At 38.1% G+C, this 23,887-nt stretch overlaps 1 protein-coding gene across 2 annotated transcripts in view; it reads left to right on the top strand.

Annotated features, from left to right (window-relative positions):
* Window positions 1-23,887, top strand: part of LOC133217869 (cadherin-8) — a 148,950-nt gene that overhangs the window by 12,052 nt on the left and 113,011 nt on the right. For both annotated transcript variants that reach the window (XR_009726988.1, XM_061363671.1), the window contains exon 2: window positions 3,291-3,737. Coding sequence is in view for 1 of the 2 variants with exons in the window: in XM_061363671.1 (XP_061219655.1) it covers window positions 3,486-3,737 (252 nt within the window). In the remaining variant the exon portion in view is untranslated. The remainder of the gene's footprint in view (window positions 1-3,290; window positions 3,738-23,887) is intronic.

Raw genomic sequence — 23,887 nt, forward strand, 5'->3', positions numbered from 1 at the left:
AATAGTTACAGTAGCCTTCAGTAGACATACCAGTTTCTCCTACGCAGCTAATCCAGAAGATTATAATTTAACTGCCAGGCATTTCTTGATTTTCATAGTAGCCAACAGGAAAATTGCAGGGCCTAGTATTTAATAATGTCTTCCATCAGCTCCCAGCCACATGGGTGGAGTTCTGCTCCCACGAATGGAGAAGAAAACTCATTTCTGAATTTAGTAAAAAAAATTGGGAATTGTACCAACTCCATATATTACACAGAGTAAATGCCAGAATTCACTGGTAGAGTAGTAAATCCCAAATGAGATTCTTTCTCAAATGAGTCTCAAAAGACTCCAGCAGGCTATATTGAAATGTGGGTAAAATTATCTAGCTCTACTGTTATACACTGATCATATTACCCTGCAGTACACCATTACATGCAAAAGCTCCCTCAGATTTTTTCTTTACCCTGTGCTGCCTAACACCTTACTAACTTCCTCTTGGTACTTAAGAATCTTGCAGCTTTGTGTGTATTGAGCTTGTGTAACTGTACTCTTCACTGGGCTATTTCGTTGATTTAGGTTTAATGATGTGTGTGCATTACTAATGTTTTCAGTGGGCTTTTGACTGCCTTAAGGTGTTTATGAATAGGGAGCTACTGTGAGGATGGTCCAGTCACAGTGAATATTATGCATTAGTGCTATTAGATAGGACCTAAATTTGATTGGAGTAAGTGAAGAGTAACAGGCAGGAAGTCTGGGGGTGGAACTGAGGAGAGATGCCCTGAAATGAACTTAATGCTTGCCAGGTCTTCAGAGTGGCAGTCTGAAAAACAAATATCCTGTTCTTTCTTCAAACAAAAAATGTTTCTGTGAGCATTGTATTGTTATATCTCATTTATTTAATCTCTTTCAGAAGGCAGCCTGTGCAGATTAATTAAGAATTGTTTTCAGAAAGCCTCTTGATTATGAAGTGCTTTATTATTATTTGGTTCTGGGGATAAAAACTAGTATACCAATTGTACTGGAAGAGTAAGAAAGTCAGTAATAGCCCACTTGGGTTCTTTTTAAGGCTTTCTTGCACAAGGGTGTAATGTACAATTCTGTTTCTGGTCGGCTTCTATTTCTGGGTCAAAAATCTCTTTGTATATAAAACCTGAAATCTCAGCTGCAGAAAAGGACTTTCACAGAATCACAGAATCATAGAATCATAGAATGGTTAGTTGGAAGGGACCTCAAAAGATCATCTAGTCCGACCCCCCTGCAAGAGCACGGTAACCTAGAGTACATCACACAGGAACTTGTCCAGGCAGGCCTTGAATATCTCCAACGTAGGAGACTCCGAGTCTCTCAAGTTGGATTTTCAGTTTATGCCCCCAGTTTTGAATTTAATTCTGGATATTGTTTGAAGATGATGTCTATTACTCTATTTTACAGTGGTTCTATTTTTCCTGTGTTTCAGTTCTAGCTTTAACAAGAAAAAACAGAAGTATCTATCCTCTGGTAGACACACGCACCCACAAGCCCACTTAACATGCGCACAAGGGTCCCGTGCAAACACACTTAACTGATTTCATTGAAAGTTTTGCTGCTGCTTTGTTTTCAAACCTTCTACCACCAAACGTGCTACACAAAATCTATCTTTTTGATATGTGCCAGAAAGCAGCAGCAGCAGCCTCTGTTTAATTCCCTAAACCAGAGAGTTTTCAGAGGGTGACCTGACAGACCCTTCCCATCAAAAACTAGACTATTTGCTCCTCCTTTTCTCTTTTCTGTGATCGAGAGAAAGCCAGGAGATTGAAGGCTTCTCGTTTCCTTCGCATTTTCCCTCAGATTTCATTGCAAGACCATCTTGGTTGGCAATGAGGCCTGTAAGCCACAGTTAGTTCTTCAGTGGGTATTCACCTCATTCTTGATGCATTGTCAAAGCACTGCACTATTAGCTTGCCATTCATCCATGCTACTTGAGATATTGAGTTTTAGTTTGATAACAGCTCTTCTCTTCTTTTAACAAGACAAGTTTCTCACAGTTTAAGAATTTCATGCAACAGATTTCACAGTTGCTTTAGCAATTACTGAAGTTTAAAAAAAAAAAAAAGAACTTTTGCATTGTTTGCTTTTAAAATTACAGCTGACTTTTACTGGTGCTGTTCATGTTTTCAGATATTTTCTGCCATGAGTGTAGATGAAACAACAGAAAAAAACAGCCACCCCTCCAAAAAAAACCCCTAACCTACCCAAGATTCTCATGGATATGCATCACAACGAACTCATTTTACAGTGGAAAAAGAACAACCTAAGACTCAGTAGTAAGCTTAAGATTAGACATTTCTACCTATCTTGTATATAGTGGTTTCTCATGAGATTGGATATGAATCAGTCAAAGAAAATGCATCAGGAATCTTCTTACATAACCCCAGCCTCATTAGAGTATCTGTAATGCAGCACTTCTCCCTGAGCTGTGTCCTGTCTATCTTTCTAAGTGATCCATGGCTGCATTTCAGTTTTGCCAATTGCCGTGATATTAGCAAGCCCTACTACGTTAACTTGCTTGTCCATTTAAAGGAATATTTACTTTAAGATGAAACCTGATATGCCTTTCTAATATATGAAAGGGTGAGTGGGGAAAGAAAGACAAAATGCCTCCAAGTGCCCATCAAGGAAAATGTCTTGGAAGTAGAATCTGACTGCGTTTTCTCGGAAAGTGAGAGATTGATGCTCAGAGTCCTGTAAAGCAGATGTGAATGAATAAGCTTACTTAGCTTCTGGTAGAGGTCTGGTTTTGGGATCACAGATTTCACAGTGGACTTCCCACTCCTGCTCCTCTGCTGGGCTGTGAAGGTTTTGCTGAGCTGCGTGCTGCTGCAGCAAGGTGATTACTAGTATGAGAATGTACTGCTGAAGCCATGTCTGCTTACAGGACTTCATTTATTTTTGTTGGGGAGGAAAGGACAATAAGTCTGAATGCAAAGCCATTATTGTGTTTAACTTTTATTATTTGACACACTAAATGTTTATAGTTGACTACATAAAAAAAAATAAAAATGCAGGCAAGAAGCCCAGGAGCCTCTGCAAGTAAAATGTTTTCCTGAGTGTATGTAATCATTTGTCTGGATCTTCTCTCAGTATTTCAGGCAATGAAAGAGTTCACAGGATCACTTAGATTATTTTTTAACTAATTTAATATGCCCTAACATTATGTACTACAAATTTAAAACCTAATATTTTTTTTTTTTGTGATGTAAAAGTAATGCTTTTCTGAGCTCTGTAGTCATTGATTTGACTTTTTTCTTTTTTTTGTTTTTCTCTTCCAGAATTCTTTAATGACTGAAAAACTCAATGGGTCATGTTTTTATAATCTAAACTATTTTTACTTTGACTGTGCTGTAAACACATGGAGGAGCTGTAAGTAAATGTTCTGTACTGCATGATGAATTGGATTGCTACAGTCTGGAAGAGAGCAAAATAATAATTTCATTTCTGTGGTGATTTGCGTAGCTTGTGGTACAATGCCAGAAAGACTAATGGAAATGCTTATGGATACATGGACTCCATTAATAATATTATGGATTACTGTCCTTCCCTCCATTTATATGGCTCCAATGAATCAGTCTCAAGTAATACCAAGTGGATCCAGTACAGGACTAAAAAGGCTAAATGAAGAACAAAGAGTTTTGAACCGTTCCAAGAGAGGCTGGGTTTGGAATCAAATGTTTGTATTAGAAGAATTTTCTGGACCTGAACCAATACTCGTTGGCCGGGTAAGGCAATATTTGGTTTTGGGTTTTTTTCTCTGAGTATGTAAATGTATAGCATGTGAAGGTCTTCATTCATTTGCACTCCTCTAGAAATTAAAATCTGAGGTGCTCTGTCACTCTGAATGTTTTGTCTGCACATATCTGCGCTTATGTGCTTTAAATTTACCTCAGTTTAAGGGTATAGTTTCCTGGTTGCAAACCTCCTATTTAAAAAAAGAAAAAAATGCATATTCCATTTGTAAAATATACATAAGCAGGTACACACCTTACTTGAATATTGCTAGTCAGAGTCAGTTAGTCAGTCACTCTTCTCTGTCAGCTGAAGATTTTCACCAAAGTAGCTTGTTGTCTTATTCTTTCATTCAAAAAGGTTGTTACACCTATAGATCATTTTCTGTCAGCAACCTGATCACACAGAGGTTATTTATGCTCTGAAAATTTAAAACAAAGCAAAAACAAAACCAACCAAATAAGAAGGGAAGTGCGGTATGTACAGCAAATTGCAAGGTACTAGTTTTTAGGGAGGTGATGATATGCACACTCATGAAATAACGTTGCCACAGATTTTGTAATATTTTTCAAAGATAGGAAGTTAACACAAGGAAAATTATCATGTTTTCTGTTTGTCCTTGCCTGTTGCTTTAAACCTGTGAATGATTCTGCATCTTAGGTTACTCTGCAGCTCTGCAGTAACAAGTTACTACCTCTCGTCACTGAATTAGACTTGCACTTTAACTGAAGAGACATTATGGTCCATCTGCAGTCATCAGGAATGACTTTATCTTTAAAATTGTTCTTAGAAAAGAATTATCTATTTCTAAATGCATCTTTGGCCTATAGAGAGCAGTTATAAATACCTTTACTGTTTACCTCTAATGTTCAGTTCCCTTTGAATAACCAGGTACATTATTGTCATATTACCCAACTACTGAAATAGAGTAAAAAATAAATAAATCTAGAGAACAGAAATTATGAGTATTGGTTAACTTCATGATAATTTTGGAAATGTTGTGGGTAAATGAATGGTATAATACAGGGACTGTCAATATATGTCAATCTGTTATTGAAAAGAATACTGATAAAGTGCATGCCTAAATTTTCCCTTGTGTAGCCACTTTCCAGTAGAAACTTAGGATCAGAAGAGCTAATGAACTTACCTCCAGTCACTTTGGAGTGCTGTCTTAATTTATATTTATATTAGGAATTATGTATCCGATCTTACTTGTTTTTCTGTTGTTAATAACACACTTCCATTGCAGAGAGACAGCGGCAATGTGCTTATCTCAGACCTTAAAATATTTTATCCAACCCATTCTTTTTAGAATATTTTGGTCGAGCTTTTAAAATTATTTTGAGTTGATTTTGAGTAGCTGGGAGAATCCTGAGTTTATTCTTTGTAGTACTTTGATTGTCAGGGTATATCCAAGTCTTAATATAACTGCAATATTAGATTTTTTTGGTGGATATAATATTCTGAATTGTTCAAGTCATTATGAATAGAAGCGGGTGGGTTAAACTAAGCCAAACCAATAAAGACATTATCCCATCTTCTGCTGGCATTTTGAATAGAATTAGCTACTCTAAAATGCTGTGACAATCTATTTGTTGAGACTGCTGCATAATTAAAACACTGCATGATATAGATGGAAATGAGCAAAAAGTGAAATTTGCTCCCATAGGGAGAAATCCTTGGTTTATTCATTAAAATGGCTTAAAGTATTCTTGTAATTCTTGGCTGTACTTTTTCACTTTCTACAGAAAAATAATCCTTATTTCTGACTTACTTTTTTTCCTAAGGTTTACGAGTACTGTGGGTGCTTTCAAACTCCGCTGTAGTCAGTGGTAACAGAAGTATCCCACATTTTTCAGAGCTGCTCTTAATGATTCCTGACTGTAAAGCAGCAACTCCCTCAATTTTAGTTCTTAGCAGTCCTTTTCCCAAAAATTTAAAGGTGTACTAAATGTCACAAGTAAAATGTTCTCCTCCATGAAGTTGGGCTGTGATTTGTCCTCTGTCACCATCATTGGATTCTTGGTCACTGCAATTTAAAAATAATTTCCTTCTCAGAACTCACAGTAGATTTGCTCTTGCCTAGTTCCTCCTCAGTTCTTTTTTGCTTATACTCTTCCTCCAACCTTTCAGTTTTGACCTCCCCAAAGGATTTGCACACTTGGGCTATCTTCTTCATTCTATGATTTACTTTATGAACTGTTTTTCTGCCCCATGATTTACCTTGATTGTGGTTTTGGTTTTTTTTAATTTGTTTGGGTTTTTTTTCCTTTTTTTTGTCAGACTTTGAATGAAGAGCACTTTGTGAAATATGATACAGTGAATTAACATAGGAACGTTCTTGAAGCAAATCTAATTATGTTGGGTTTGTTTGCCTTCTTGTCTCTTTCTACAGTATTGTAAAGTGTGTGTGATATTTTTCATAGTCATGCATGATTTGTACAAATATGTAATCAGGTGTTGTAGTAGTAAATGAAAAATAAGTTTTTTGCACAGATGTAACATACACATAAGCAGAATTTGATGTATGTACTCAACTGTACATTTAAAGCCTACTGAAATTTCAGCTCTTAAGAACAGCTGAAATGTTTTTCATGTCAGTGGGTGGAAAGCCATGTGGTAGAAACACTTGATTCTAATTGAATTGAAATGTGTACCAGCAAAATAAAGTTAAAAATTGAGATTACTTGTAATAAATACAAACAGAATACAAATCATTTTCTAATTAAAGCCTGAATATAGATTCTGTGCATTAATTCTGTTAGTTAAAAGGATCTCATACCAAAGTTACTGAAGTACAGAGAGAGTTTAGCAAGACAGGATTTACAGGGATACATAGCATCTTTTATCAGGCTGCTCAGTTTTTCCAGGAGAAACCACTTCTAGGTATAAAGACCTTTCTTCTGAATTTTAAGTGTTGCGATACAGCTGCACACTCTGCAGAGGTACTTACTCATTGCTGTTCTGCATGCATATGTATTAATAAATGCATTCCCAATGTATTTGCTCTAATAAATGAAAGAATCCGGGGTAAGACTAATAATTTAATGTGACTGCTTTCTTAAAGCATGGCGGTTTTCTTCAATGACTTGAGTAAAGGGCAGGAGAAAATCTTTTGCTTTCATTCTTGAACTTCTTACAGCAAGTTCCAACAATGTACACTTTTAATGTCAGATTTTATAGAATTTGTGAGGAGCTCTACTGGAGTTCACACATCTGTAAAAAAGTGTATGAATACTCTTAGGGTGATTTCTGAATTTATAAGATTTATCTATAAATGCTTTTCTATTTCTTTTGTCTGTATTAATATTTCATTTATATTGACACATGGCATTGTAAGAAATTCCACATTGTTTTGGTCTGTATATGTGTATATGCAATTCGGGAAACCTACAAAGTAACCTTTTTCATGTCCATGTGACATACTTCAAACGAGTTTGGTTTTGTTCACAGCAACACAATATGGAAAGATAGATTAACAAATACCCTTTCATATGTCATTTATTTTATTGTTTTGTTTTTTTATTTTTCTTCATCCATGGGAAGACATACTTTGCAGAGCTACTGTGACTTTAGAAGACTACATATATTGCATATTGCTGCCAGCAGTTTCCAGATCTCTCAGTGGCTGACAACCTCATTCAACTGTAGAGTGATATGTCTTGTGACACTGCATGCTGTCCCTGTGGACTTGATTAGTTAGATAGAACTTTTACTTGATATACACTGCTGCATTTCCTCAGACTCCCCTGTATGCATTTACAGCACCATGGCAGATGTGCTGTGAAATCTGTAGTGTAGCAAATGCCACTGTTCTTTCACAGGAGACAGCCTCTGAAATTCACAATCAAATAGATTATGGAGTTACAAAGCATTAAGAAAACAGGGTTTAGGTTATAGCTCCTGGTTTATGGAATATCTGTGATTTTTAGATGGGATAGGACCTGGTTTACTGGATGTTTTGAAGCAAAAGCCTGGGATAATTAACATGTTAACAGTTGTTTGTAAGCACAATGCATGGAGAGAACAAAATCACAGAATCACAGAATGGTTTGGATTGGAAGGAGCCTTAATGATCATGTAGTTCCAACATCTTCCACTAGACCAGGTTATTCCAAGCCCTGTCCAACCTGGCCTTGAACATTGCCAGGGATGGGGCAGCCACAGCTTCTCTGGGCAACCTTTCCCAGTGCCTCACCACCCTCACAGGGAAGAACTTTCTAATATCTAATCTAAATCTCCCCTTGGTCAGTTTAAAGCAATTCTTCCTTGTCCTGTCACTACAGACTGTCCCCAGCTTTCTTGTTGGCCTTTTTAGGTACTGAAAGTTTCTCTGTGGTCTCCCTGGAGCCCATGAAGTTCTGTTCCTTCACACTTGGAAGTTCTGCCAGGGATGGTGGACGACACACATGTGGGGCTGACACCCAGCTCTTCCATCAAACACAGTTCCCCCATATTCCCCCCCCCCCCCCCGGCTTCCCACTGATCCCCGCTCACATGGGACTTGGAACAGCAGATGAAGATCTCACCAACCATGCAGAACATCCTCATTGAGCTCCGTCAGCTACCTTGCCCTGCCATGACCACCGTCGGTGGGACCACCATCAGTGGGTCCCAATGGCCACCATTGGCAGGTGAAGGTGAAAAAAAAACGAAAGTTTTTTTGGGTTGAGGTGGGTTTTTTTGTTGTTGGGTTTTTTTTGGTTTTTTTTTTTTTTTTTTTTTTTTTTGGTGGTGGTGGGGGTGCTGGTTTTTATATTCCCTTACTTAATAATACATAAATCACCATCTAGGTCCAGGCACAGAGCATCACTAATGGTCAGTTAGATTGGTGCTCTTTCTGTGATAACACTCCTCTGGCAGTACTCCCCAGTTTCTCCCAGAACGTTTCCCAGCCTTTTTTTTTAATGTATCTGTTTCCAGCCCTAAAATAATATGTTGCATATTTTGCACACAGTCTCTGTGATGAGAGGTTTGAAAATGGGCATGCCAGGGAAGACCAGCACCTGTGTCAGACGCAGAGCTGCTGTGTCACATCTGTGACATGTGGTCGATAGCCAGGACAGGGGAGGAAACAAACCAGACTGAGTTACTGAGACTCAGAATGAGCATGGTCTCACCTCTTTAGTATAAGGGAATCTCAGATAGACATTTTTTATCTGGGACTGGGGAGTTTTTCTCCCTTGCTTACATGGTACATACTTCCCTTACATGGTATGTGTCTTTTCACTCTGTTAAATGCAGTGGGTTGTTTTTTTTTTTGTATGGCTTGTAGGATGAGGGCTTAGGCAACTTTTGCTTTTTTAGAGCAATGGAGATTTTTTTTTCCCTTGATGTATACAGCTTAGGTTCAAGCCTTTAGAGGAGAAATAGTTTTCCTGTAGGAGGAGCAGTAGAGAGGCATCATGTTTTCACAGTTAAGTGCTTCATGCTGCGCTACTGTAAAAATCAAACCTGGAAATGCAGAGAGCACTTATAAATAGCTTCAAGCTGTATGTTCTACGTTATACATGCTTTATGCAATCTTTGCTTTCCTTGCCAACATACATTTTATCTCTTAACAAGTAAATGGTAAAATCTTACTTGTTTAAAAATTATAAATACTTCTGTTGAAGTGCAAGTGATACATATATGCAAAGTAAACAAGGTTTTAATTAAACAAATTCTTTCCATATGTTTTCCTTTTTATTCCTGCATTAAGTTTGTGATTATCCTGGCTGCCTGAAAATACTGTTATTCTCAAGTGATAGCAGAAATGTATATAACTCAGTCTTTCATTACATCTGGGATGAATTACACACTGTTTCACTGAATGGAAGAAATCATCGTTAAATATAGGTGTAGTACACCACTAGCATAAGTTTCCTAGGGCTATGTTAATGAATTGACAAAGTTTTCACATCTAGAACAAGAGAAATCAGACCACCGTATTATATAGATTCTTCTCTTTTCCTTCTAATATACACTTGTATGTTCTGATATCTGTGATTTCAATGCATGCCATAAAATATTCAATATCTAAAATGTTGCAAAGTCAACATTGCTTTCTGAGCCCTAGATTTTTGTTGTTGTTTTGCAACCATAATTATACACTAATTTGCCTACTTATGTTTAATAAACTCCCAGAAGCTGAAATGTATCATTTATTTTGCTACTGTATTCTTTCTGGAAAATATTAATTCCCCCTGCCTTTTGCGTGCTTCTAAGTGAGATGACTGCATACTTCATAGAATGCTCCAGTTTATGTGGTCTAAATCGGCTTTGTAGGCAGGAATATAAGTAGCTCTGAGAAAAACTCCTAATTAAAGTTGCTGCAAAGACAATAAACATAGTATACAATATTTTATAGAAGCCTGATAAAAGTAGTGGGTTTTAAACAAATAATCATGAGTCTGCACAGATTTCACATGTTTCTTTTTAACTAAGTACAAGTTCCAATAAATTTGTTCGGGAATGTACAAATTTAAGCAAGGACAGTTTGACTGAAATGAACCAACAGTACTTGCATTTTCTAATATAGTGTATAAATAATTTTGTTGATTTCTCTAAGCCTTAACAAATGAGATGTATCTTCAGACTCTAAAATCTTTCTGCATCTTTCTGGGAATATCATGGGGTGAGGTTTAACACTTTCATGCTCCTTCATCTCCAGTCTGGGGGTATGACTTAAACACAGTGTAAGTAGAGTCACTTGAAACTTGAAGCACTTTTATGTCAGCTAATACAACTGGGCTGGTAATAACCTCAAAGAGGCATTTTGTCAGATGCCTTCTCTTATTTCTGCCTCACACTACTAAAGCAGGAGAGTAAAAACGGGGCATGTACCAGTACGGGCCACCAGAGTTACTTTAGCATTACACAGTTAAATTTCCTTGTCATATTCTTCCAAAGCCACAAAGATTTCTAATCTTCTGGGAAACAAACAAACAAACAAAAAAGTGCTTACACTAAGATTTTTTTGTTTGTGAAGAATTAGAAGCTTGTGTACTTTTGTTCAGTATACTGATCTAAACAATTTATCTTTCCCACAATAAATTGAAATGTTTTCCAAGTATGCATGCAAAATGCTGAAGTGACAGCATGAAAAATTAAGTGGAGCCTTCCACATGATGTTCTGCAGATGTCCTATGATCGTTTCATCTTTCAAACATTGCTCTAGTAAATGATTTTCAATTTCTACCTGTAGGGCCCACCTCTGATGCTGTCAGAATGCTTCCGTTCCAGTTGTCAATTTAACTACCAATTAGTGCCAATTGTGATGGTGGTTTTTGCTAAAAGTTTGTCCTTTCTGCACTTGACAAACATATTTCCCATAGGCCACTGAAAAGCTCTTGTACAGTAGTAACTTCCCAAAAGTGACAGAGCGTGATGCCTTTCAACCAGTAATGTCTAAGGCTGTATTTATTGTTTTCAGGTCCTGATACAATATTCCTCAGTTTGCCAAAGATTTATGAAATCTTAAGATCAGAGGTGCTTTGGGACTAATTCCGTTGGTGTCTGCAAGCTGCCAGTAAGAGCTCTGGGGCTGAAGTGGGTGATAGATACTTCATGAAGTGAATTAGAACCATAGAATCATAGAATAGTCTATGATAGGTCTCATGAGAGCAGAGTAGAGGGGCAAGATCACCTCCTTTGACCTGCTGGTCACACTCCTTTTAATGCAGCCCAGGATACGGTTGGTTTCTGGGCTGCGAGCGCGCACTGAAGCCGGCTCATGTTCATTTTCTCATCGACCAGCACCCCCAAGTCCTTCCACACAGGGCTGCTCTGAATCTCTTCTTTGCCCAACCTGTAGCTTTGCCTGGGATTGCTCCAACCCAGGTGTAGGACCTTGCACTTGGCATGGTTAAACTTCATGAGGTTGGCATCAGCCCACCTCACAAGCATGTCGAGGTCCCTCTGAATGGCATTCCTTCCCTCCAGCGTATCAACCGAACCACACAGCTTGGTGTCATTGGCAAACTTGCTGAGGGCACACTCAATCCCACTGTCCATGTCACCAACAAAGATGTTGAACAAGACCGGTCCCAACACCAGTCCCTGAGGGACACCACTCGTTAGTGGTCTCCAGCTGGACACTGAGCAGTTGGCCACAACTCTTTGCGTGTGGCCATCCAGCCAGTTCTTCCACTGAGTGGTCCACCTGTCAAATTGATGTCTCTCCAATTTAGAGACAAGGATGTTGTGTGGGACAGTGTCGAATGCTTTGCACGAGTCCAGGTAGATGACATCAGCTGCTCTACCCCTGCCCATTAGGTCCGTAGCCCCATCATAGAAGGCTACCAAATTGGTCAGGCAGGATTCCCGTTAGTGAAGCCATGGTGGTTGTCACCAACCCCATCATTGTTTTTCATGTGCCTTAGCATGCCTTCCAGGAGAATCTGCTCCAAGATTTTGCCAGGCACAGAGGTGAGACTGACTGGTCTGTAATTCCCTGGGTCATCCATTTTTCCCTTCTTGAAAATGGGGGTGGTATTTCCCTTTTCCCAGTCATCGGGAACTTCAACTGACTGCTGTGATTTTTCAAATATGATGGCCAGCAGCTTAGCAACTTCATCTGCCAGCTCCTTCAGGACCTGCGGGTATATTTCTTTAGGTCCCATGGACTTGTTTGTGTTCTTAAGATGGTCTTGAACCAGATCCTCTCCTGCAGCGGGCCTAAGGTCTTCATTCTCACAGTCCCTGCATCTGCCTTCCAAGACTTGGGTGGTGTGGTCAGAGCATTCACCAGTGAAGACTGAGGGAAAGAAGTCATTGAGAACCTCAGCCTTCTCCAAATCCAGGGTAGCCAGTTCTCCCTGTAGTTTCCGGAGAGGGCCCACGTTGTCCCTAGTCTGTCTTTTATTTGCACTGTACCTATAGAACCCTTCCTGTTACCCTTAACATCCCTAGCCAAGTTTAATTCTAACTGAGCCTTAGTTTTCCTAACCTGGTCACTAGCTTCCCGGCCAACATCTCTGTATTCTTCTCAGGCCACCTGTCCTTGCTTCCACCTTTCATAAGCCTCTTTTTTCCCCTCAAACTTTCCTCAGCATCTCCTTATCCATCCAAGGAGGTCTCCTGGCCCTCCTGCTGCACTTCCTTGTAGTTGGGACACAACACTGCAGAGCTTGTAGCAGGTGATCCTTGAAATATCAACCAACAGGCTTGGGTCCCTCTGTCCTATAGGGCTGTATCCTACAGAACCTTACTGAGCAGGTTCCTGAAGAGACCAAAGTCTGCTCCCTTGAAGTCCAGGGCTCCCTTGAAGTCCAGTGAGCTTGCTGCACGCTCTTCTCACTGTCCTGAGGATCTCGAATTTGACCATCTCATGATCGCTATAGCCAGGGCTGCCCTGGAGTGTCACATTTCCAGCCAGCCCTTCCCTGTTGGTGAGCACAAGGTCAAGCATGGCACCTCTCCTTGTCAGCTCCTCTATTACTTGCAGGAGGAAGTTGTCTTCCACACAATCGAGGAACCTCCTGGATTGCTTGTGCCAGGCAGTACTGTCATTCCAACAGATGTCAGGGTGATTGAAGTCCCATGAGAACAAGGGCCTGGGAGCGTGAGGCTCTGTCTGTAGAGTGCCTCATCCACAAATTCCTCTTGATCAGGTGCTCTGTAACAGATCCCCACAGTGATGTCTCCCATTGCTGTTTTCCCATTAACCTTGACCCACAAACTCTGTTGACTGCTCACCTGCCGCCAAACAGAGTTCCAAACTCTCCAGCCTATCTGTGACATAAATAGCAGCTTGCCCTCCCTGTCTTATGGGTCTGTCTTTTCTAAAGAGCCTGTAACCTTCCGTTCCAACACTCTAGTCATCCCACCATGTTTCTGTGATACCAGTTATATCATGTCCCCGCAGACGTGCACACATCTCTAATTCCTGTTATTTGTTCCCCATGCTACAGGTGTTTGTATGGAGGCATCTGAGCGGAGCTGAAATATCTCTGCATTTCTCCAAGCATTTATTACAGGTGCTCGCAACTGACTGGTAGTGTTGGGATGGAATGCTGCTCCTCTCCCTCAGCACATCTAGTTTAAAGCATCCTTGAGCAGTCTGGCGAGCCTCCTACCAAAACTGGTCCCGACCAGCTCCACCAGCCCGCAGTAGACCTGGCCTACTAACTTGGGTCCCGTGTTCAAGAAACCCAAGCCCCTGACTTTGGCACCACCCTTCTGTTAACCTGCCAGTCATTTTAGCCTTTTTAGGTTCTTCCCCTGTATCCTGGAGAATTGACAAAAGGACAATCTGAGCTCCAGATCCCCTAAACACCAGGGCTCTGTTATCATTCTTTATATTCTCTCGGCAGCTGCTATCTGTGTCACTGTGGATGACTAGCAATGGGTAATAGTCACTGGGACTTACTGGACCAGGCAGCATCTCTGCAGTACCCCTGATCCAAGCCCCTGGTAGGCAACACACCTCCCTTGAGACTGGGTCAGGCCAACAGACGGGTACCTCTGTACCTTTCAAAGCAGAGTGTCTCTGTTACTACGACCCATCGCTTTTTCCTGGCGGCACCAGTAGTGATCCTCTTTACTGGTGCATCAACCGGTTGTTCATGTGGCAAAGTGTATGTTTCAAAGATCTTTAAGATCTATGGCATGTTGCATACCCAACCTAAGAAATTAGGCTGTTAAAGTGAATGGAAAAAAAAAAATCTTCATTTTTAATTAATTTTGGATGATCTGCAGATGCAACGTGATCATTTATATTAAAGCACCACGCAAAAGGCTCAGAATCTGATATTACTTAACTCAAATAGCTTAATGCTAATCCATCATATTTTTACAGAACAAGTTTTCTGAATATGGTTTAGAAAACTGACATACTTGTTATTCCCTTTTCATTCTTTTTAAAATTGTCTGTTTTGCAGGAACCTGTTCTCTAATTATTATGCCGTCTAAAGCATTTAATATACAACATTGTCACACTTTGCGATTCCTTTTGTTGTGTTGTCATATAGACAAGAAGATACAATGTCCAGGAGCAAAATATTTTTATTTCTTTCTTCATGCAAAAATATCTGAAACAAGACTTAATGCCAACGCAGGTTTTAAAATTTTATTATTTCTGATAATTAATGGGTCTTGTTTATTTTGTTGGATATCCCATAAATTTGTTTAAATATTTGGTTACATGAAGGCACGTGCTTCTCTAAATACACAAGGACTTTTTATTGATTTTTCATATGAATAAACATAATTTACTTAAGTAATTTAAAGAATACACCAGGATTTTCCTTGACATGAAAAGATTCACAGACCAAACTGAGATTTAAGCCATGGGGTTTTCTTAAGGGAATCTCAGTGTGGACTCTTCTGTGAATTTTTAAAACATGCACATACACTTAAAGCATGCATGGAGGGCATTTTTATAAACTGGACTATAGCAAATGGGGAACGGTACAGCAAGTAACAGTAAATGTGAAAGCTGTTAATGCTGACATTTGTATTAAGAAGCATTAGCTAAAATTTTTATATGTTTTTTCTTGAGTAGGAGACAATTCCTGCCTCAAAGCTCCTTCTGTCTAACTGGGATAAGCAGACTACAGCTGAGAAAGAAAATACAGGTGTAAAAAGATGGTGTAAATAATTGTAAAATTATGTCTCCAGTTCATGGCATTTCCAGGGGAAAACCCGTCCGATTCTCTGTTAATTTCCATAGGCAGTGTTGGCTCCCACTAGCCAGCAATGGTATTGCAAAGCGAAAAGACCAAATATTATTGTGAAGGCTAAGCAATGATGTGATTACTTGTCAAGTGCATGGGACATTCTCTTAGCGTTGTCCTGTGCAAATTATTAATATGCCAAATTTTATGTAATAAGATATGTGTACACTTAAATATGTTGAAAATAAGGTTTATTGACACAGTGGAGTCATACCTCAAAATATCATACCTCAAAAATAAAGAAAATGACAAACACTCTAAATTGTTGGGCAGAATTAGGCTTCTCGTGCTGTGTAGAAGGCAGCTGCACTGATCATCTTATTAAGTAATCATTTTGTAGTTCTAAATTTTGTCACTTCAGAAGACCACCTGCTAGTTGCTGCAAATTACCCATAAGCAAAGGAATGCTAGGAATTGAGCTCCATATATGCATAAATAAATATTTAGATTTTAAGGGATTTTTTTGTGAATAAATATTTCTATCTAAATAAAATGCATTCTTCACAAATACAGTAATAGAAAATTCTCAATAGGACAAAGTCTTTCGAATAATAAGGCAAAATTTTGCTCTACTAGTCAGGCTGGAGACAATAGGTTCATTGCAGTGCTTTGACGAAGTAACAGACCTCAGGAGTCTCTTTTCTTGATGACCTTTCTGCTGTAATAACCATGATACAGCCTTCAGGCACTCGTGTCTTTCACTGTCCTCATGAGACACAATCAAAACAAATCTCTCAGGACCATTTTTTTTGAGAATTCTCAGGAGGACCAATAATCCCGTATTAGTTAATCCTTAATTTATTCTTTTCTCAGACACCTAATTGATATATCACTTGTCCTTATTATGTCCTGTGATATATGCTGTTACAGAGCCTGAATCTCTGCTTTGTGAAGCTGTATACTTTGCAATACTGTGATTAGTTGATTAAAATAATTTTGAGAGGTCCAGCCTTCCAGATACTTCGGGTAGCTTCAGACTGAATAGACTAACTTCATTCCAAATTTGCTGCAGCTGCTCAAAAATCCTGTTGTTTTTTTTTTTTTTTTTAAATAATCTTCCCTATTGATCACACCTTTATTGAAATACTGTATGTCAAAGCTCAAATATTCTTTGGTAGGTCTTCTCAGAAATAATTGAGTTATCATTTATTTTATGGAGAATCAAAGAGTGATAATAAGACATACTTTAATCTCTAAAAGTCAGAGTCTTTTGTTAATATGTACGTTGCCAACCTGACATTAGTCTGGATTCTTTCAAAAGTGCAGCTTGATCATTAGGAGTATGTGAAATGAAATAATTTAAAAGAGGAAACATTCATCCTATGTATTTCTAAATCTCTATTATTTTCAATTGGCGATACAAAAAACTTCTTGTTAAGCGTGTTTTGAGAGGCATGAAGTGGTTTGGATGTTAAATAAAAGCTGATATGATTTCATTTATAGGAATTAATCATGGGCCATGTAAATAGGAAACGTATTTTTGTATTTAATGTATCACAGCAAAATTGTGGAAAGGTTTGTCCTTGGTACTGTTCTGGCCTTATTACAAAGAGCAGGAAGAACAGTCAATAACCACTTATTAATGTTTTTCTCTCTCCTTTATTGTAGCTTTAGGTACATTAGGCTCTCAGTAATTATCTCATTCATAATCCTCTGTAACAAGTAATATTTTCTGCATCTTGTGAAGCATAATTGGAAAATATTTTCTTTGGATGTACACTATTTCTATTCCCTCTTTAATATAACTTTACCCCAGAGTATCTTGCCTAGGAAAAAATGAGCAAGCATAATTTTGTGCAGGTAATCAAATCTCTCAAATGTTGGCACATTTTCCTTTATCTCCGTGGGACCAAAAGCTAAGCTTCAAATAGACCTAGGCATTAAAAGAGAGAATTTCAGCACACAATTAGAACTCAAATAAGCTTGTGCAAGGCAACTTGAACAGGAGTGATGTTCTGAGTTAGTGCTGTTCTGTTAGTACATATTCCTACTGCAGGGCATTCCATTTGATTAATATGGAGCTGCAGGGGAAAATATATATATGTATATTAGTCTAAGCATATGGATATATGTCTTGATTTGTGTGTATACAGGTACTTCTAGTGTTTAAATATGGGTTTATAGCAGGAGTTTACTGCCTTTCTAAATAACTATTTTTATTCCACTTGGGACTCAAACCCACATCTTGATACAGGTTTTATCTTATTACGTTGAGCAAAATAAATGTAGAGGACAGGAGGAAACAGAAAGAAATCAACATGCCTTTAGAATCAACTTGGTTGCAATACACTATAGAACATTTAATTTATTCCAAACCTTCTGACATAAAATGTGCCAAAGTGGGAGACAACAAAAGCCATACAGAATCTCGGACATAAAACTAAGGACTGGTTTCAGGCAGAGAAGACACTTTCAAGGCTAGGGTATGGTAGGCCTACAGTGAAACCTTTGTGTCTCTATTTTTGTTGTGATATTGAACATTCTTATTTCTATTTTCATTCATTTTGGTATCAAGGGCTCTTGTGAATACAGAACCCAGGGAAAGATAGTGAAAGATGTAACTCTCCAGCTGAAAATAATTTACCAGAACCCTGGTAGTGTGTAGCCCAGGAAGACAGCTGCCATTTTGACAATGCTTATTTTAAAGGAGACACTGTTTCTCTCAGTGAATATACTTTTTGTGATTTCCTGTTCTAATTTAAAAGTTTGGCTTGACATTAGTTGCATATTGAAATGCAGTGGTAGGCTTATGTTGGTAATTAAAAATTTTATGGTGGGAATATGCTTATTCTCCAAGACCAAATGTTGAGTTAAATTCCATTTTCAGTTAACCAGATGATTCCAAATACATACTATCATATATAAAGATTGATAATTGAGGTCTGAATTTTGTGTTTTTATATTCTGAGGCCAAGATTTCTCTATTTTGCATTGCTATGAAAATATGCACTGAGTTCTTCCAATTATAACATTTGAGTTCTAAGATAATTTGCTTAGTGAGTTGTTTGTTGTTTGTTGTCTTAATTTGCTGTGAAAACATTGTTAAAAATAGAAAAATAGAAATAGAAAAATAGAAAAAGACAATCCCTCAGTACAGAAGTACAAAAGTTACATTTTTAATCTGAGTTAAAACGTCAAGTGAAGATGAGGTGTCTTGGCTGATAGTTTTGATAATATATTTATTTGCTGATAGGAATCCTTGGGTCATCTGTCATGAGAAACTCAGATCACCTGAACACGAGGAAGAACTTCTTTATTCTGAGAGTAACTCAGCATTGGAATAGGTTGCCCAGAGAGGTTGTGGAGTCTTCTTCCCTTGTGATATTCAAGAGCATAGGACATAGTCCTGAGCAGCATGCTCTATGTGACCCTGCTTTAGCAGGGAGTTTAGACTAGATGACCTCTCATAGCCCCTTCCAGCCTCAACCCTTCTGGGATTCTTTCTCTGCTTAGAGAAACTACCTCTCAGTGTGGATCCTTTCCTGTGTTAGCCTAACAGCTCAGACCAGTATTCCTTCCCCAGAAGAGAGAGGGCCTTAATTCAGGGGGGTCCTGATAGCCTGAGGTGGGTCTGTTCTTAAAGTTCTTCCTGTTGCACAAGAAAAATAAACACTAGTGAGCAAAATGAAGAGCAGTCTTAAAGAAAATGGTATAACCTAGGGGAAGGGGAATTATGAGAGGTAAAATCTACTGTTCAGTGTTCTGGTCTTGGAGGGGAGGGTTTTCAAATACCTGCCTAATTATATAAGTAAAATGTGAGATGAGGAAATTGCCAATGTGTTTCCGGTGTTTTCTGAAAGTTAGCTGTGTAATTCTATAAATCAGGCCCTCTGTGAGAGGGTGTGACTATTTTTACATCCAAGTGACGTGGAAGGCTGAAATATGCAAACTGACAGCTGCCAGCTTTTCCACAAACCTGGAAAAAGGGATTTAGTTGTTTCAGGGCTAGAGAGAGAGTTTAGATATGATTGCCTAAAGGTGGTAGATTTCTAAGTCTGTTTGTGAATGTAAGCAGCCATCTGTTAATGTCCATATTAATGCTAGAAATTGGAACTGGAATGGACCTGGTAGCTAATTGACCCAAGAGTTGCTTCTTTGTAAGGGAAATGATCTCTTAACATTTGTTATTTCCTCTCAGTGTTCTTTGCTCTAAACTTCAGTCTATTTTCTGAATAGCTGCTTTCAATATATTTCAGTGTTTTAGTTGCTCTTATGAAAAACATGTACCCTGAACATGTCTGTGAATCAGGCCATGAAGGTAAAGGAGTGCATATTTGTGTATCTTGTAAAGTCTTAGGACTGAATAATGTGTTCAGTTTTAAAAATACGATTTAAAAATAACGAAATACACTACCTTAGTAGTACAGGCACTGTAAAAGCCACAGCAGGAAAGTCAGAGGTGCGCCAGTGCTCACTTACTTGTGTCAGAACATATGCCATGCCATCTTTCTGAAGAGCTGCTTCATGAACTAGTACAAGTTTATTGTATTATTTGCTGATAAAGAAATAGTACTATACGTCTTTCCAGTTGTATTATGCTTCCACAAACTTCACTTCAATATATTTGACATTTTTATTGTGTTTGAATCTTTTTGTCTTGTGAAAGTGTCCTTTACACATTATATTCATTATTCACAGGGTCATCTTCAAAAGGTTCAAGAATCTAGTGGCAGTACTTCTACTCTAAGAATATGCAACCTTTTTTTCTCATACTTATTTTTCTCCCTCTCTATATTCCTTCATGTTGATAAGGAAACTCAAGTTTGAGAGATGTAAAAAAAAATAAAAAAATCCTTTACTATATACTTCCAATTTGTCCCAAATATAGCATATCTATGTTGATCTCATGTTCACTATTGTCATAAGGACCAATTAGGACCTATTAGGAAGTGGGAAAGAAAGGATTGGGGGAATAGCAAAATGGAATATTTCAAAGGAATTAATTTTTATTTTTTACTAAAATATATTTTCACAAGTTTTTCCAGCTGTTCACTGTTACTTAAGATATTAGTGAAACTCACAAATTTATGAAACGTCTCCTTTTGGAGATAGGAATTTATGAAAATCAGTTTCTTTTTAAAGTTAAAAGAATAGTATTTCAGATAAATAGAGGCTATGTAGTGTTTTAGTTATTTTGCTTGAAAAGGTCCGTTGTTCTTGAAACACTCTGAGGTCAGCGGAGCATTAACACACATTTTATTACAAAGTACTCTTACATAGCTTTGCTTGTCCATAGCAAGGAATTTGCAGCTTCTCCATTTCACTTAGAATTGATATTAATTCATTACATTGAGCTCATGTGGCATAAAAATGAGATGCACTTCACTGAAAAACTGTAAATCTATACTCAGAAATATACAATTGTATATGCCCTGAGATGAGAGAGTCACTCTTGGTATCCTTATTGGCTTTTCAAGCAGCAATAGAGGAAACTCTGTAATAATAACTGAACACTTGTGACTAGAAAACACCTCCTGCAGTTCAGATCTGGAATATGAATGGACACCATGGGAGGCTGGCCCATTTCTGATGAAAACAGTTTTTAACAGCATGAATTTATGAATCTAGTCAGTGCAAATGAGCATTTATTATGCTGAGAGTCTAAAAATGATGTTTCATTTATTTAATATAAAAATTGTATTCAGATACTGCTGGAGATTTTTGTTAGACCTTCCTGTATTTCAGAGCTAAGGCTGAAACCATTGACTTAGGTTATGGGAGGTAATAGTGAAAACAAGACTAGCTGCCAAACCTTCCCGTTCTTTGTTTGATTGAAATGAATGTGTATTTGGAACAGCACCTGTCACAGTTTTCCAGTCTGTGCACTAGAGAAAATTATGCTTGCCCATTTTGAAAATACCGGGTTTGTTTAATGAAAGCTTTTCATAATTATTTTGCCCTAGAAAAATGCTTCTGCCCTTTTAAGACCCTTCTTCCATAACATGGGTCAGCGACAACTAATTGCTGCAGGATTGGAAGTAGTGGCATCTGTTGTAGTAGAATCGGAAGTGACTTCAAATTTACACTAATAGTGTAGAAATAATAACATAAAATTCAGGCAAATTTGATACCTACTGACACATAACTCTGAGGCTTATTGCCAGGTTTTGATATCTAGTCTGCCAGATGTACTGTGGACTGCCCAGCTCATTCAAACCATATGCCTTGAGCAAACAATCAGCAAAGTGTGTTAAAAGCTCTGAAAAGTACCACATTAACCATACGTCAACCAGCTGCATGCACTGCCCTAATAATTTGGATAAAAGCGTACCCTTTCATAACTGTTTTTTTTTTTTTTTTACTTTTGTTTTAAAAAATATGGCTTAAATATAATCTGTGCATCTGCAGCTAGGTTTATAGCAACGATTTTATACTGTTGGCAAAATAAATTCTGTTTAAGCTTTTAAAGTTTCCCAGGAGACAGAAGAGTCCATTGCAAGTTTTTCTTTAGCTTAATAGGAAACAGGCATTCATGGAGCACCCCAAAGGACCTTTTCATACTCTTCAAAAAGTCTTGGTCAGAGTAGTGTTCATTCTTCTACAATAAACAATATAAAAAATGTATGCAATGTTTTTCCTTCTTTGATTGGATTTGGGTGATGGTCACCCTGGTTGAGTCACTATCCTACAGCTATTTGCAAAAGCAAGTGAAGAATTCACTGATAGTAATAAACATGTAAACCGTGTATATGTGTATGACTTTTTACTTCCATGAAGTACTGCTTTGTCACTACACTTCTAAACATTTTTTCTCTTTTCGTGTGTCCTTATTAAAATGGAATCTTTGGTATTTACATTTATGTAGCTATGGATCATTAGTATCTGCAGATTAAAACAAAAGCCGAATAAGAAAATAAGGAGATAACACTGTCATTGTGTCTGGTAGGAAATCATACTTTGTCAGCTATAATCATATTTCAAAATCCAGAATAGTATTATTTAGATTCAGGTTGGACGAAGCCTTGGGTGACATGGTTTAATGTGAGGTGTCCCTGCCCATAGCTGGGGGGTTGGAACTAGATGTTGTTAAGGTCCCTTCCAACCCTAACTATTGTATGATTCTATGATTAATACAAATTTTAGCAGTATCTCTGAGCTACCATGGCATACTTTGGTCCAAGCAGCCTAAATAAAAAAGGTAGCAAATTTATTGTGAATGAAACGTATTCATGCTGCTTCTTACCCACATAGTCTTCTACTCTCATCCTCTGAAATACATTATCAAGAAAATCAGTATTGCAACCGATAGCCCAGAATAACAGAGCAGCCTACTGGAGTTAGTTGCCTGTTCTTCACAGTGCTTACGGCTAGGCCAAAGTGAGGCATAATCAGGCAAGTAAATTTCATCTGCATTCTATCAGTCAAACTAATACGGTACCATCACTTGTATCACTTTTCAGTGTTAGAAAAAAAAATTATGTATTAGGATAGTAGAAAACCCAACAGACTTTTATTGTTTTATTTATCTGTTGACTGGTGCGAGTTCTCGCGACAAATACTAACAAATTACAAAAACACAGCTCCACTGAGCAGTGCTCAAAGTATATGCAACAGGTATAACGTACCATTGTTCATTCTTTTTCACAGATCTTTAATGACTTTATTACATAGTTTATTGATTCAACTTCCAGTTTCCTTTTACTTTAAATTCCAGGTTGTTGCAGATAGAATATATGTTAAATTAGTGCAAGATCTAATGCAGGTCACTGTTCTGTACAGATAAAACTCTAAAGTACTGAGGTTCCTTCTCATTTGTGTAGCAGTCTTGGGCGGTTGCTGTCCTCCAGACTCTGGTCCCCAGTACTAACAATGTCAAACACAAAGTTTAAGGCAATGGCACAGTCTTAGAGCTTTATGCTTGCTACTTGTGGTAGAAGTGGCAGAAAGTCAAAAGATGTTTTGCCAGTTCCTGACTGTGGCTATGAAGTCTTAGGACTTTGGATCTGCAGGACATAATAACTGATATAAATACATGTTTATGAAGTTCACTTTTCAAAGGTGGGGATGTGGCTCCCTGCAGAAGTATTCCTCCAGTGTTAAACTGGTACTACGGTGGATGAGAGCCAACAGGCTCTAAACTTGCTTTAAAAACCTGACTCTGGAAAGCGTTTCAGAGAATACATCTGTATTTCTAATTTGCACCTTGAAGGATGAAATTGACTGGAGAGTTGGTGAGAATGAATAAATTGATTCACAGTGGGTTGACAGCTCCCTGTGTCTCACTTTCTGTGAAACATCTGTGGGCGATGCCACCACAAAATTTGACTGCTGGCTTGCAAGCTGGTCTACTAGCAATACATGATTAAAAACCTGTTACTCAGATATATGCAACTGAATTCATGGCACTTTTTTCCAGATTACTTTGTGTAACTTTGAATGGGTGATAAGGGGACTGGAGCAGAGCAAACAAAGACCTGTTTCTTCAAGAAATGTAATCTCTGCTCTGCTGACTCTCAGATGTGCAAGTGGAATAATGCAGCAGAAAA

This window comes from Neopsephotus bourkii, unplaced genomic scaffold (assembly GCF_033783945.1).
Source record: "Neopsephotus bourkii isolate Nb327-2 ecotype Australia unplaced genomic scaffold, CSIRO-AGI_Nbou_v1 NB_1161, whole genome shotgun sequence".
Classification (NCBI taxonomy): domain Eukaryota; kingdom Metazoa; phylum Chordata; class Aves; order Psittaciformes; family Psittacidae; genus Neopsephotus; species Neopsephotus bourkii.